At 49.2% G+C, this 15,408-nt stretch overlaps 1 protein-coding gene across 1 annotated transcript; it reads left to right on the forward strand.

Annotated features, from left to right (window-relative positions):
• The first annotated feature begins 492 nt into the window (after positions 1–492).
• Positions 493–5,454, forward strand: LOC34618816. Its single transcript, XM_026336363.1, has 9 exons — positions 493–888; positions 1,057–1,593; positions 2,215–2,502; positions 2,797–2,872; positions 3,134–3,199; positions 3,753–3,860; positions 4,167–4,771; positions 4,993–5,068; positions 5,276–5,454. Exons 1-9 carry the CDS (start codon positions 493–495, stop codon positions 5,452–5,454), a joined length of 2,331 nt encoding a protein of 776 aa, XP_026192148.1.
• Positions 5,455–15,408: the final 9,954 nt, after the last annotated feature.

Genomic DNA, 15,408 nt, shown 5'->3' on the forward strand with positions numbered 1-15,408 from the left:
TTCCAGAGGACAACTCACAACCCCCTATATGCTATTTTATAAGTGCACTATAATAACTACTTCACCGTTGGTTTTTCGGTCTGTTTTCACCGGAAGCCGTTTGAGGGGAGCACGCTAGACGCTGCCTTTGCCTACCGTCACGTACCAGAGTCTCCTCTTATTGGCGGCCCACTTCTACCACTTCTTTCCGCAGTGTGTTTCTTTTGCGGTCCTCACGAAATATATGACCGCGGGGCCTTACCGGTCTCTGCATCGTCCACTGTGCGGAGGGATGCCCCGTGCGTATCAGCACGAATTGTAGAACCGCCACAGCCTCCAGCCATCCAGCCAATCCCTCTGCCCTTGGGGTCCCAGCTTCACGTCCATTTGGGCTCTCGTCTTGATATCGCATGGAGTGCTCTCTGAGCCACAGCTGCAGGGGCCCCCAGCAGCCCCAGCGGGCTCTAGCTCAGCAACACGATCCCCCATAGGCTGCCGCTGCTGCTAGGCAAGATGCCTCAGTCGACAACGCCCAGACAGCAGGGCCCTTTGGCACCCACCCCAGGTAATATCAGGGGATCCGCGTCCCGCCACAACCTGTCTCAGAGCCTATTGCACCAGAGGTGTGCACCACAGACGAGCAGGAGGGACTGCCGGCGGAGATCTTCTGTGGGATCTTCCGAAGCAGAATCTGTGGAAATACATGAGCTAAAGCAGCCACCTGTGGAGAGGTATCGGTCAATATCTCAGGAGCCTACTGGGGACTGCAGCTGCGGTATCCATGAGGGGCCCCCTACAGTCCTCCCGTCCCTCGTAAACAAGTGTCCGGTTATAGGGGAAGAAACATCCCCTCGAGGCCACAGTGTAGATCTTAGAAGAGCAGAGGGTTCTGAGCATCGTGGCAGCAAAGCCTGCCGCTCCAGCAGTAGAAGAGGACGCAGCAGGAGAGGTGGGAGCCGCAGCGGGGAGAGCAGTTGTGAGATAAACACTCGTTGGTCGTCCATTGATAAAGTTTGCAATGAGGCTCCGCGCAGTCCCCTTTTTCGCAGTGTGGGAGTCCACAGTCTTTCCCCGAAGGCGCTGGAGATGTTGCAGAGCCCCGGCCTTCGCCGGGGGCCTCAGCAGAAGCAGCAAGAGCAACAAGACCAGCAGTCCACAGAAGTTCAAGGCTGCGACGTGCAGCCTGAAAAGGATGAGGCAAAAGAGGAAGGCCAGTGTTCATCATGCGGAATTCAGAAAGCCAACGCTCCCAGCGGTTTCGCCGTCGTACAGAGCACCATCCCTTTATGGGGTCAGCTGCGCAAGGCGGCCTCAATCGACAGCCGAGACGCCGAGGGGTCTGCCGGCCACGGGGGCCCTCTGGGACTCCCCACAGTACCTGGGTGCCCCCGAAGGGTGCCGAGCTGCGAGGACTGCGGGTGTTTGTTGCCTGGCGGTGCAACGCGGCCGGCAGGCCCTTACCAGCTGTTGCGGCATCATCAGCACCATCGAGAGAGCCAAGTCGTTGCTGGTGGAGTGCAGTGGGGTCAGCCTACCTCATTTTGGGTCATTGAGTCGGAAAAGGACGACGGAGTGGAAAGAGAATTTAGAAGGCTATTCAGAGTGAACTCTCCTGTGAGGCCAATGCGAGCCGCCGTGTGGGGGGTAGCATCGTAAAACAGAGGGATAGCTGGGACTTGCAGAAAGCATTCGTGGAGCCAGGGGGATTCGGTACATCTGTCATAGCAGCGTCACGCTGAGACGCCCGGATTGGCGTAGTAGTTTTGTTCGGGCATCCCAAACCCAAGCCGCTTGCAGCTGCGCTGTTGTGTGACATGCACGAGCATCTGCGGTGCACGGCTATGCCGACTCTCCAGAGTTTACAAAACTAAGAGTGTGACGCATGTTTGTGTCTCTCAGGAGTCCCGCATAGCCCTATCGTCCTTCCGAATGTTGTTAACACTGATGGTGGTTTTCAGTGCGATTAAGTATGGAATTAGCACCTACTTCCCCCCCGCCAACCACGTGCGTTGCTATTTTTCTCTCACATGCATGCACATTGGTTCGCTCACTCACTTTGGCTACGTCTTCCCTTTTGGGGAGCCACATGCCGTAATTCTTGAATGCAAACCAGGTACCACAGCCTTTTTGAGCCCATTGAGATTGCAGTTGTCCTTGCGTCGTATCTGCCGAACTGTACACATACCTGCCCTTCCATATATGCATCAGCATATCTGTTTGTTTGCGATTTTGCAGACGGCGTTTGTTTGTTTGTTTGGCGCTGATGTGTTGATATGGAGCTTCTTTTCTTGCGAAGCGGCCTTGCGGTGTCGCGCCCTCGGCTTGCGGCGGTTCCTGCGGGATCAACAGTGCCTTTTTGACACTGCGCTGCAGCTTGTGGGTCTTGCTGCCCTGGCGCTTCGAGTCTCCATTCTGCTGAATGTTGGGGGTTTGGGGACCCGCGTCTTTGAACCAAATCCCCTGGAGAGGACAGACGGCATTGTTAACGACTTCACGATTGGAGACGCACAAATTGCGCTCGTGGTGAGGCGTGTGCTTCTGCTTTGTATAAAGCGCATTTAAATGTGCAGAGTTAGTAGCAAAGCGTACCTGAACAGGCAGGAATGCAGTTAGTGCTGCGGTGTCTGTCTATGGGAGAGCCTTGTGGATCTTGGCCTCACAACTCTTTACAAAGATAAGAGCTCCATTAGCCTTGGTGCTTCGGCAGATGCAGCCCTTTGGTCTCGCGCCCTTCAGCGAAGGGCCCCCAACTTCATGGTTCATCGGGGGCTGCCACCAAGGCCAGGGTTTGGAATTCGGTGGGAGTTGTGTATGCAGGCACTGGATACGATACAGCTGACGCGCGTTTACCGTTTGGCATTTTCCTGTAGGGAGTTGTTCTTCCTCACGAGAAGTGAGTCGCTCACTCCCCAATAGTGTGCCTTTTGGCCACTGGCCTCCACCTTGGGCATCCTGTAGTAATGTAGATTTTCGCTTTTGAATGGATTGTGTGTGCAGCCATATTTCAGGGCTTGTGCATTCAGTAACTATTTAAAGAAGTACATACTGGTTGCAATTTTATGTATGCATGTGGTTTTGGTTGATATTGGGGCACATCTGGTGCACACATTTGTAATGCACGTGCGCGTGGTATTGCTCTGGCTTTTCCTTGCAGGTATTCTCCACAGTCTTCGTTCCTTGCTGTGGACAGCTCTGTTCGTACTGGTGGTTATATATACTTGCGCCATCTTCTGCACCTGGGCTTACTATGTACGTCTCCACACATAAATTTTGCCTTTTCAAGAGTAGATGCAGAATGGCGCAGACGCGATTTGTAGTAGATGCAGGAAGGGCATCGCCGAGACAGGAGCAGCATGGTAGATACAGCAATGTGGTTATTTGGTGTTCATAAATCTATCAATGCGAACGAAAGCCGGAGACGCTGCAAATGACTTCGCCAATTAGGCAAAAAATTGGCAGGTGCATATAAAGATTAAATGCCGTCTAGAGACGGCATTTCGGTGCCTCTTTATCTTTCCTGGCCTTTCGATTTCTGTGCATGATGTTCAGGATGAAGATGACCCAGAGATGCGGTTGTTGTGGGGCAACTTGGTGCTGTCAATGTTTACGCTCTTCACAGTTCTCACACTTGAAGGTAATCATTGCTTATAAGGTCTATTGTTCTTTTGTGTTACATGTGTAGCATGAAGAAAAAAGGGACAGTCGTCTTTTTTTGCCGCTGCTTCCTGTTTCTCCGCATATTTGTATCAACTTTGCGAGGGTTGTGGCTTTAGGCTGGAACAATGTGGCCACAGCGACTGCAGAGAAGCACCCATTCAGCAGAATTTTCTTCGTGGGGTACATTTGCTTTACAACGCTGACTCTTTTAAATATTGTCACAGGTAGGCGACTCACTGGTGTTAAGCATGTACGCCCTAATGCGTTATTCAGCCTCTGCTTACTGGCAGTCAATCCATCTGTTAGGCATGACGCTAGGGTGCAAGAATTCCAGATTAGCCTTATTCCTCTGTAGGTAATTACATATGGATTACAAGCCTTACGGTTTGGGGTTCATTTGGACAGAGTGATGAAGCATTGCTGGAATTTTCTGTGCGGCATGGTAGGCGTGAGATAGCGACATAGCGCTAAGGAATGAGCTCTTATTGCATTTTAAGGTTTGAGCTGGCATGGTATTTTTGGTTCCTCAGGCATTATCCTGGATGCTTACGTGGACATGTCTAACAGGCTGTTGAAAGAGGCGAACTACAAGGACGATCTTGAAAAGGACCTGTACAACGAAAAGCTGTTAATGTCAGCGTTTGAAAAGACTTCCTTCCTTGTTTGCCTCCGCCCTGCTGTCTCTACGGTGTTAACACAGGGTACTACTTACGCACTCGCGTCATCAGACCCCACACCCAGCGTTTGGGCTGCGGGGGACGCAACTCAGGACAGCACTGTTCCGGGGATTCCTCGAGAAGGCGAAACGACAACCGGCGGGCGCTACACGGGTGGCAGTAGCGTAATAAATGCTGCAGCTGCTTCTGCTTCGCAAAGCCCCAGGACCCCGTTAGCTGTAGCCACGGCGGGTGCACTTTTAGAACGGAAGCTCACTGGGCTTACCAGCGAGGATAGCACGGCAAGGCCGTCCACAGAAAGCGCAGTTGAATCAGAACCTCTCCAGGTCAGGGCCCACATCCCCGAGACTGTGCCGGTTGAGGGTATTACCGTCCGCACTTGCGTGAAATACTTGAGGGTAGGAGGCCACCAGCCCATGGACATTCTCCGGCACCCAATCGTTCAAGGCGCACTGCAGGTCTGTCGGGCAGTTGAATCTCCCTTCTTAATCGCTTATGTATCCGGATAACGGAAGCGAACGTGTCAGAAATAACAATACATGACCCGCGCGACGGCCGCTGCCCTAGCTTGATAATGTCATAGCTCACCTCAAATTTTTTTGCCATCATTTCCTCCCTCTGATCCAGTGTCTAGCCTAACTTTTTGGAAGCTGTTTTTCTGCTTGCCTTGCGGCCTCAGGCGGCACGTATACCTTTTTATCAGGCATTCGATGTCCTGAGCATGTACCACCAACGTGGCATTCAGTTCGTGACAGGTGAGGGTTAAATCCTTCCTAAAGGCCTTGATAAAGCAATGCACTATGACTCCAAATTCGCACTCTTCAGGTGTCCAAAAGGGGTGTATCTAAAGGCCCAGAGAGTTGCGTTTCAGGCTCTCCGGGCGTTGCCTTCGCTGACACGCAGCTCTCGGGTTGGCGCCAGTGCTGCTTTTCCTTATCATTCGGTGTCTGTGGTGCCTACAGTGAAGGAGTTCGCTCAGGCCTGCAGCCGCGTGGCAGGATCGGCTACAGGCCGCCAGTTGCTACAGGTGCAGCTGGAGCTTCAGCAGAAGCTGTGCGTAATTGAGCGAAGTCTCCGGTCCATTTGTCGCCAGAAACAGCTAAGACACAATTCCAGCACGTCAAAGCTTGATTCAATGTGATATGTTGCGCCAATAAAGCGTGGCAGCGTGTAGGTTGCAAAAGGAACAGTACTCAGCAGTCAATGCTAGACTGGACAGCATTTTTTCGAGTACTGTGGGAGAAGCCTTGGCCAACATCAGCAGTGTGCCTTCAGCGGCATGCTTGTATCATCTGCGGGTCGGATTCTCTCGCAATGCATGTAGAAGTATCGGGCGCGCCGTTACACGTTCAAGGGGACTTAAAGCTGGGGGAAGATCGCGGGGACAGCCTTCGAATTTATTACCTCCCTTCTGGACCTTACTTGTCGGACTACACATTCCCTGTTGCTGATTCAGTGGAGCGTCAAGGTGCATGAGACCATGGTATTGCTTGTTATTTTGTGGCTGTATCGGTTGGAGACTATTCTTCTCCTCAGCTGCCCTGCATCCGGCTTCCTGTCCTTTTGGTTTTCCTAAGTGAAGCCCGATCGGAAGTCGGGCTTCCCAGTGAAGCACGTACTCTTCTCTGCCATTCTACAACGCTATCTGGAATTTGCTGTCTTCTTTAAAAATATGGCCTTACAGTAGCTAAGGCGGTGTTCTTTTGCCTGATTCGTTTCCACCGTTCGCTATAGTAGGCACCCCCAACGAGCAACTGTGAACTGCCCGGCACCCCAGGATGTCTCTTGTTGTATTCGAATGAGGACAGTGGCCTGCTGGATGGGGCATGTTGGCCCGTTACCGGCATGTACAATTAACGCGTAGGGGACTGGTGACTGCCGCGGAGTCTGAACAGTGGGTGCCATCTCGCCCTGCACGACATATCTGCACCTTTGGGCGGTCGATTCACGTAGTATTTGAAGGTTGTTGCGCATGCACGACGATGTGTGTACCAATATGGTTGAGCTTGCCGCCACTGCTACTGCTGCTGTTGGCGCTTCGGGGGGGAATGGCAAACTAGCGGCTAGCTGTTTCTGCCTTGTTCACTTTGCCCTTTGTCTTGATACCATTGTGCGGCTTGTATGCCAATGTGCTAGGGTCGCATGCGGGCGGGTACCCGAATGACGCCGCCACTGGGAGCTTCCCCGGTTTCGTTGAACATTGCTCTATGGGGAGGAACGCTTGATGGCTGCCACAAGCAGCCCGCACTACCTGAGCGCTTCTCGAGACAATTGCAGCAAAGTGGCCCAGAGTCGGCGCAGCGATGGCTGACTACCTTGAGCTTCGGTAGCCGTGGATGAGTCTAAGGCAATGATAGGCTGAGCTAGCACATATCAGAATTGCTGAGGTGTGTTTGCCTTGCACTTGAAGGCAGAACTACGACCCAACAACTCGAAACTATTGTAGGACTCTTGCACTGGCTTCTTTTTGATGTATGAAGACCGGATCGCCTTGGTCTGACGCAGGCACTACAGAAACGCTGCTGCTGATCTCAATCTAGCGCAGCGCTGCCGCTACACTAGCTGTTCTTCAGACTCGTTATTGCTAGTGAAACCTGCCCTGTCAGTGTTAAGGCGTCATGTCTGTGGGGTCCTTGAGGGGGTATCACACACCACTGCGCTTCTGGAGGTGGCACGATCTGCCCTTCGCGTTTTGAAGCGGCCTTTTCCGAACCTCTTATGTCGTAAATCAAGCACTGAATGTAAAAGCAGCTGACGTCACGGGTTGGGTGGGTTAAGCACTAGATCTCAAATGCGGCAAAAGAAGTGGTGAGAAGGCAATCAGATCTTGGGAGGCACATCAACACGCTGGCATGAAATAAGCATATTGTTTCTTCTTATGCATTCCAATACGTTGTGACAGGGAATGATAGCGTTGGCATCTGGCATACTGAATTACGTCACACAAAGGGGGCATACACCAACTAAGTTGTGCTAGTCTATAGCATGCCACTGCTGTGTGGGAACTCGCAACAGACTTGAGATGAAGAGATATTTATGACTCTCTCAAAGGCGGTTGGGGGGTAACATAGTGGTGCGACGGGCATAAAGACTAGTAAAGCAGCCCCGCCACACAATTTGACTGCCAGAGCCCATCCGGACAAATGCATCGCTAAGGCATATAATTGAAGCTTAAAGCACAAAGCTATTCTCAAAGGAAGCTCATTATCTTAACCTTCGAAGACTCATGTATATCAGTGGATTGCAGCAGCAGCACAAGGCCGAATTCCCAGTACCTAGTGCGACCATTTGCTTTCCCTGTGGTCTGCTCGGTTCTATTCACAGCCCTGTTAATCATCAAAACCTTACTGACCCCTGCTGCATATTGTCATTTTAGGCAGGCAGGGGGACATGTGACGATGTTGCATTACCAGCCCTCCTGACGTGAGTGGGAAGACAGGCCCTGCAGGCTCGTATCGGGCACTGTATTCGGCTGCGGGGGCCTGCATTGTTGTGGTAGCGCTTGTAGGTGCGTTTTTGCCAGGAGTTCTGAACTCGCGCTTCCCATTATCCACTACTTTGGCTCCAAGCGAATCCAGGCACCAATGGAAGCTCCAGCGGCGGCACAGCAAGTGTGCGTGGCCCACTATGCCTTTGCTACATTCCATGGCGTGCAGCCAGAGTCATGTGGAGTACTATTGTGCAACCACCGATTCTTTGGTTGTGTGGAAACCACTTGGCTTAGTAGTTAGCAGTAATTGCTGCTGCAGCAACGATCTGAAGGCCGTTTTTACAAATTGAAGCGGGTGATGTACATGGGCATAGAGATTGATCTACTTGATATGCCCAGTAAGAGCAGATGGATATTGCCTCTCAGGTGATGTATAACGCCACAGGGAGACAGATGCTGTCGAAATCACGATAGGGCTTACTGCCTTTGTGAGGGCACTCCTGAGGCCGCCATCATTTCAACCGGAAAATCGATCGGAGCTTCTAGCGAACGCGCCATGGATAGGCGTTTTTGGACTGTTTGCTATGCTGCCTTTTAATAGGTAGCTGGTGGTGTTTGTATAGTCGGTGCAGCGCCAGCGGCTTCCAATGTAGCTGCAGATGCCGCTCATCGCTTCTACTGCTGCTGCAATTGCACTCAACATTCCCGCAACCGATGCACTAAACAAGTGCGCTGCCAAGACATGTCAAGCGACGGTGTCGACATTTCGTTTAGTTATGCATCATCAAACAATACATACCGCTCTCGCCCTAAGGGTACTTCCAAGCTCTGCGTATCACGCGTTTGGCGAAATTCTCAGTGGCGCAGCAGGGTGGCTGCGAGGTAGACAGCTTGCCGCCTCATCCCTAAAGCTTTGGAGACTACTGCGCATCAAAGAATTATATCATCCCATGTTGGCGCGTATCTTTTTATTTCACTCTAATTCACTGATAGTCTGGGCTCAACGTAGTCTAGTAAAGATTCAAGGGGGCAATGATCCTGGCGTGGGTTAGGGAGAATTACATAGTGGAGAAACCGCTGAATAGTACAATGCTTTGGTAGCTCCCACGGATTTCCATGGACTGCCTGTATTCTTCTATTGGGTAGAATTCGGCTACTGCTAATAAGTGGTAAAAGCACGAATACTGTACTAACAGCAGGGGCTTAATTTACCTTCTGTTGTGTGAGCCTGGAGGAATGTATGAATGAACAGACAGAGGCATGTTTAAATTAGGGACAAACCAGTTATAGTAGATGCTGATTAGTTGAGTAGTTTTCGGGTAGCGCTAGTTAACAGCGAAGTCAGCCTCGGGAATACAAAAGGCGCGCAGCCCCCTTTGCTAGTAAAAAGGAAAACTAGCAAAAATCAGAACGAACGTGGGGAATCAGATGCTTTAATGTGTATTGCTAGGCAATATCTGTTCGCTGCCTTTCGCCGCTTGTGCAGTACAAAAGCCGATATTGCAACACTATGCTCTGAACGTGCAAAGTAATACTAGGGGACGTCTACAGCTTGTTCTTACAAGGATAAAGGATATTGGCAATTGCAGTGCTGGAGGAATCCACATTAAGAGGAAAGTAACAGCTCGTAAAGAGATGCCTCTGCGTGCTACATCCCAAGTACCTCGACGGTGCCAGAAGTCCATTGAAATCGGAGTAGTGTGAAGGTATCGTCTTTTGCTCCTTTGTCCAGGATACCGCTAAGTGCTTTTAAAAGTACGTATAGAAGCCTAAGGATGAAGGTAAAGACCCCAGCAAATTCACATGTGGAATTTGGGACCATCTGCCGTGCTCCCTGTGTTCTTGCAATGCCGTGACGCTAGTACTGACCGTTTAACGTGTTTTCTGCAATCGGTGCTAACAAGTCGATGAATAGATGTTTTAATGCATCAATCAAAGGCTATAATGCTAATATATAAGGTAAGTTGGCCTCCACCCAATCGCAAGTCGTAGGTTGGCGTCCTGGCGTGTTTTGCTTGCTGCGCTTAGGGTTATTGTGGAACCAGTAGAGAAACCGGCAGCCCACGCCTGCTACCTTACTAAGATCTGGGTCTTCAATTAATTATTGGCTCTTTACCTCATTAAAGCGCTGCATCTATAAGTATTTGAGATCCTGTTCCGATAAGGTATGCTATTACACACAACTGCCTCCAAGTTAGCTTCTAGACCTCCGGTCTCTCCCAGCTACCACATCGGGGGTGACTCACCACCGCAGGCATGGTGGCATTCATCTACGAAATACATTTGAAATATTCTTTAAATAAGTGTGTACTGCGTTCTGCTGATTCATTATGCTGGACTTGGGGGTACAGTGCAGTCGTTGGTCACTTTTTGTACCTGCTTGGAGCAATGGATGCTCCGTGACTTTGTCTTCGCAGCTGGAAATCCTTCTTTCACACTGCAAAACTTCTTACGTCTGCTGCGAACCTGCTGCAGCCTATTTTTACAGACAAAATGCTTAACTTTCAAGCGATTGCGTCGTACCTAATCGCGCTTGTTTCTCTTTGCACAACAACCGAGGCCCACGGCCACATGGCGGCCTCACAAGTAGACATCTCTCCGGCAGCTGAAGCTCACCAAGGTGTGACCCCTTAAAGACATTATTAATGTCATAACAGGTCACTGCGGCAAGCGAATAAGTACTAGTACCAATTTTTCTTTCTGCGAAACCTGCAACCCGACATAACACTAATTTTATGGTAAATATATAAGCAATATGCACAGGCAGGGGATACTTTTGTATGTTTTCCTTGTTCACGACACAGAAATCCCATTCCAAGGTAGTGGGGGACCTAATGAAGGCTTTTATGACAGCCAAAATGGAGGGGCCTACGACAGCAATGAAGCACCCCCAAGCCCCCAAGACCGGATCTCATCTTCCCCTCTCATTTTTACTCCAGTTTTTCCCCATGACCCAGATGACGAAGACGAAGAGGATACAGAGGAGCATCAGCTTCTCGAAGGTGGCGTTAGACATTGTAGGGCCAATAGAAAGCAAGGTACCCAGCCCCAGCGTAGTCTACCCAGCAAAGGCCCCACTCCCAAGCGTGATGCCAATTTCCAGTGGAGCAGAGATATTACATTTGAGGCCAGCCAAAGACATTCGTTCCACCAACTGCATCCTCGGTCAGCGCAGCATCACAGTCACAACCGAAGGCAAAACCTGTGCATGTCTCAGCTGCTTGCTTCGAGGCAGAGTACAAGCTGGGGTCATGACTTCCTCTCTCATCGTGGAGGCAATGCGAACTGGATATGTGATCCCCATGACATCCAATGCAACCGTCATAGAAAGGTATGGGAAGCTCCTCCTTTTCAGCGGTCTCGCCAAATTCTCGAAACACTGTGTAGCAGTTTTCCGTCTTTCCTTTGAAGTTAGTAATGAGAGAGAAGCTGCGGCTTTTCAACCCCTGATTCAAATAAAAAATCGCCTTTCTACGGCAGACTTGCTGTAAACGTTTTTGAGCTCTTATCGGGTATACCTTGCAGCACAGGCTGCATACAGCCACTAGGGTATCGTCCAAAGAATTCCCTTAAAGCAGCGTATGGTATGAGTATTTTGCAGGCTCACCAACAACCTCATCATCCAACAATGGTCATGAAGGCACAAATACAGGATTATTTTGAACACCAAAGTCACCATCGCAATGTTTACTTTAGCTTATCCAGACGCTTCGGCTTTACTGAACCTACAAATGCCGTGGAGGCCGCTAGGAAACGCAATGACCTCACTGGTCTGGGTTTCTATGATCGCACTGGTCTTTGGATTCCGCATACAATGAGGAAGTATCACAGAGAACTTCAGCTAGAGAGGCGAGAGCAATCTCTTTGGCAACAGGGAGCCCCACACGCCACCATGGAGGCAGCACAAAATGCCAGAGGGGCTAACGAGAGCTCTCCATCAACGCTTTCGGTACCGCAGCACATGCAGAAAGCAGAAGACCTTACTGACCTGCCTGGAAGTCCTAATGCTGTAGCAACAGGCTCAGCTACTTTTCTCACCCAGACATTTGTGGCCAACATTGATTTAGAAGAAGAAATCACAAGTTTATCTTTGAAAAGCGCGCCGGAGGGCACTTTCAAAGCTTGTGCACGGCTCAACAAGTTTATCAAAGGCGAGGTTCCTGCAGTAACAGAGAAAAAATTTATTCGGGGTTCTAGTGCAAACATGAGCCCATCGTCGCAGCTAGGAAGCCCTCAATCTGTTTCTATAGCCAACATGCTAGCGCCTCTGATGGGGGGGGGCGCCAGATCTACAGAAAAGCTGAAAGAGTCTGCTGGGCCTCTTGTCACCCACGCAGGAGCCAATCCAGAGGTTAACTGCGTGACAAATAGGAATACCTTATTGCTGTCAAAAAATATTTTAGAGGGGTCTCATGAAGCCCAGAAAGAGTTAGGAGATGCAGCAGTTGAGCATGAAAACACAAGGACGGACTATAGGCATATTCCAAGAAGCGATTCTGCTACTTTGCAAGCCAAAGATACATGCACAGGTGAAGTAACTGTGTGGGCATCTGAAGAAACTTCAAGAAGTGCACCAGTTGTCTCTGTTTCATTAGAAGGGCCAAGATTTGATGAAGCTGAAGAACCAGAAGCTGCCATGGCTGTTGGGGTGCAAAATCCTTATCCGTTATCTAACGATTGCTCCACGGTGGATAACCCCTAATACTTCCGTCGTGTAGCATCTGGTCAGTAATTTGCTTCGAAACTATGAAGTAGTGCTCGATAATAAGGGTGGGCGGCCAGCCGCTAACTTCCTTTTTGAAAGTTACTGCCACGACGGTTTGTTTATTTGCTGATGTGTTGGTGTACAGGTTTATGGCCCACGAAATTTGCTTGGCACATCTTTGCAGCACGCGAGGAATTTGTGAAAATACATGTCAGGAAAGGTGCGACACAGACCTACTATGATGGAAAAGCGATGTAGATGGGGAGAACAAACACTACAGCAGCAGCAGCAGCGGAAGCAGAGAGAGCCTCGAATGGCCTATGCATCTGCGCTGATATCGGCCACTTTCAAGATGCTCGTGAGAAATCGTTCTTAGTGTTCTGTACGAGTGCTGTTGCTGAAACATCAAATGTTCGATGAGCTAGCATTCGTAGACTCACAGATTGCTTGTATGAGCTGGTACAAGGGCCCACAAAAGTAAGAAGAGGCAAAAGAGATCTGTGCAATTTTTCAGGGCTTTAGAGATTCAGGCACACAAGGAAATCCAGTGTTTTTTTCGAGGCTCAAGGGATGAGAGATCTGGAATTCATCAGCATGGGTTATCGGTGAAGTATTTAGGCTACCACATTAAAATGCAGGATCCACTGGGCTCTGCGCAACCCTCCAGAATGTTTCTCACCAAAATGGAAGAAGTGCAAGCAAAAATAGGGTTCTAGATCCGCCTAATTGACAAACAGTGCAGCTATCGGTATACAGATCTACTGAACGATCCACGGGGAGGGCACAGTGCAACAGGTAGTGAACGGCGCACTAGGAAAACATGCAGTTTGCGATCAGTGGTTTGGAGGGTACATTCAGAAAGATGATTAGTAGCGCATCGCAAGCTATATAAAATGCGTATGAAGTGATAAAATTTTGGAAGCCCAGAGACGATCCAAGAATTTCTTCGGGTTCAAGCGATGTTGCTTTAAAAAGCATCTTCTGATGGACTTTGGCATAATGCTCGAGCCCGAAAAGCTTCCAAATCTTTTCTGCTAAGCCTTTATTACTCAAATCTGTACTCAGAGGGTGCTGCACGAACATGCCATATGACGAAGTTGCAACAACGCTTGTAAATGATGTGTCTTGAAGAAGGGAGTAGACTAGGTCTTGGAGAAAAACTCTTTGGCTGACCAGGATGTACGCCACAGCATTGCAGTCAGCATGTGGCAGGCAGCCAGCACCAACGCAGTTGCATGCTAGCACACCTCAGGAAACATGAGCAACTAAACCCTTAAGAGAAAGGTTGTATTGCTTCTAGAAGAAGCCTAAAACCAAAATAGAGTACATGTTGATGCGTAGGCAAAACTGCCATTGGGCTAGCCCCCTATCTATTATCACAATACAATATGAAGACCTTTCGGTTTGACCTGTGTGCTCTTAATCTGCAATTGAGGGCCATAGCTTGGTAGCCCACCAACTTTAATACTGAGGGACATGTATCCTGCCCGAATGTGGTAGACGTATGCACAGAGCCTTGGTAAATGTGTTTCGCTTTATCCCAGAATATCTAATGCAGAACATACGCAAAATGTGCTATCACCAGATGTGTTCATTTGATTTTAAGCTTCATATTCCATTTGAGGTCTTAGCTGAAGGACTCGGGATGAACAAGCATCGCATTTCAGTCAGCTACAGGGGCATATGACAGTGAAGAATGTACAAATCACTGACTATTAAGAGCACTTCGGGACACGGTCATCTTTAATTTACTCCAGGCAGCTATCCGCTATGGCCGGTGGTGCTTGCCCGTCTGGCATTAGCAGTCATACCCACTTTATAGTGATAAATGCGAAGATGTGCCTTCTTTGCCACGGAAAATATGCATGCAGCCAGATTGAAGTGCATATCCGCCTACACGTCTAATTATTTGTGAAAATGTGGATAGAGTATCAGAAAGAATCGCTCCATAGCATTTAGTTGGTAAGGGGTAAGCCATTGAGGGACAAGTAATTTTGTATAACGTAACATTCTACTACCGGCTGCCTCACTCTTGCGATGCTAATCGCTCCACCAATTACATTCTTAGCATTGTACTAGCCATATTGCAGTATAAATTAAATACCTACAATACGACAGTGGACAAGTGTAAAGCAAGATGTCTACATTCCACGGTCACACGTGATGCTTGCAGCGGGCTAAGCTACCCTTCAACACTTTCTCCTGCACACGATATATTTAGTTAAGAATTAGTTGAGGACTAACTACGAATTTAGGAGATTCGTCTAGGCCATTTCTCGAATGTCAGACTCAACTAAGTACAATTAGAACCAATGTTGTTTGCTTGTGCATTAATTATTATATGCAACTGCTAGGGGTGTAAATAAGCGCAGGAGTGCAGACCCTAGCTGCATCTCCTTCCTAAAAGCAGCAAATAAAATAACTTACAATCCTGTGCAGTAAGAGCAGATGGAGTGAGAGCTCTTTTGGACGGAATCTTGAGAATTTGATGTCAAACTTTGTATTTGGTTGTGCCAAAGTGTCCCCCTTGTGCAGACCCGAGTTGAAGCATTGAAATGCGGCAGTCAGGAGACGCAAATCCACTCTTGAGCATAAGTCTCTCCTTTAGCAATTCTCAGATTTCTTCGAGTGTGAACAATGAACTGAAGTTCCGGCAATTAGCAGTTGTGAGCCTCGCAATAAATGTAAGGTGTGCCTTCTCAAGTTGAAGGTTTTTCAGAATTCCGTTGGTCCTGTTCACGAGTTACAGTCGCAGATGCGGATTCCTAAACCCCTTACCTTCAGCATAGTGTAGACCCAAACTGTCCACGGCAGCCAGCGTAACACGGTGCATCAAAATGCCAAATAGATATTGTCGCCTTGATAGGAACCAGCGCCGATCAGGCGCAACACTGTTGCCGCATGAGAAAAGGAGCCCCCAGTAAGTGCTTCAGAGCACAATCAGGAAATGAACGGAGGCT

Source organism: Cyclospora cayetanensis, unplaced genomic scaffold (genome assembly GCF_002999335.1).
Source record: "Cyclospora cayetanensis isolate NF1_C8 unplaced genomic scaffold, CcayRef3 CcayRef3_contig_1, whole genome shotgun sequence".
NCBI lineage: Eukaryota > Apicomplexa > Conoidasida > Eucoccidiorida > Eimeriidae > Cyclospora > Cyclospora cayetanensis.

Bases quoted from the DNA above. Each gene is read 5' to 3' on its own strand.
- LOC34618816 (XM_026336363.1), top strand. From the start codon at position 493: ATGCCTCAGTCGACAACGCCCAGACAGCAGGGCCCTTTGGCACCCACC. The intron at 2,873-3,133 runs GTGAGTCGCTCA...TTTTCCTTGCAG, and splicing joins GTTGTTCTTCCTCACGAGAA to GTATTCTCCACAGTCTTCGT. The intron at 4,772-4,992 runs GTCTGTCGGGCA...TTGCGGCCTCAG, and splicing joins TCGTTCAAGGCGCACTGCAG to GCGGCACGTATACCTTTTTA.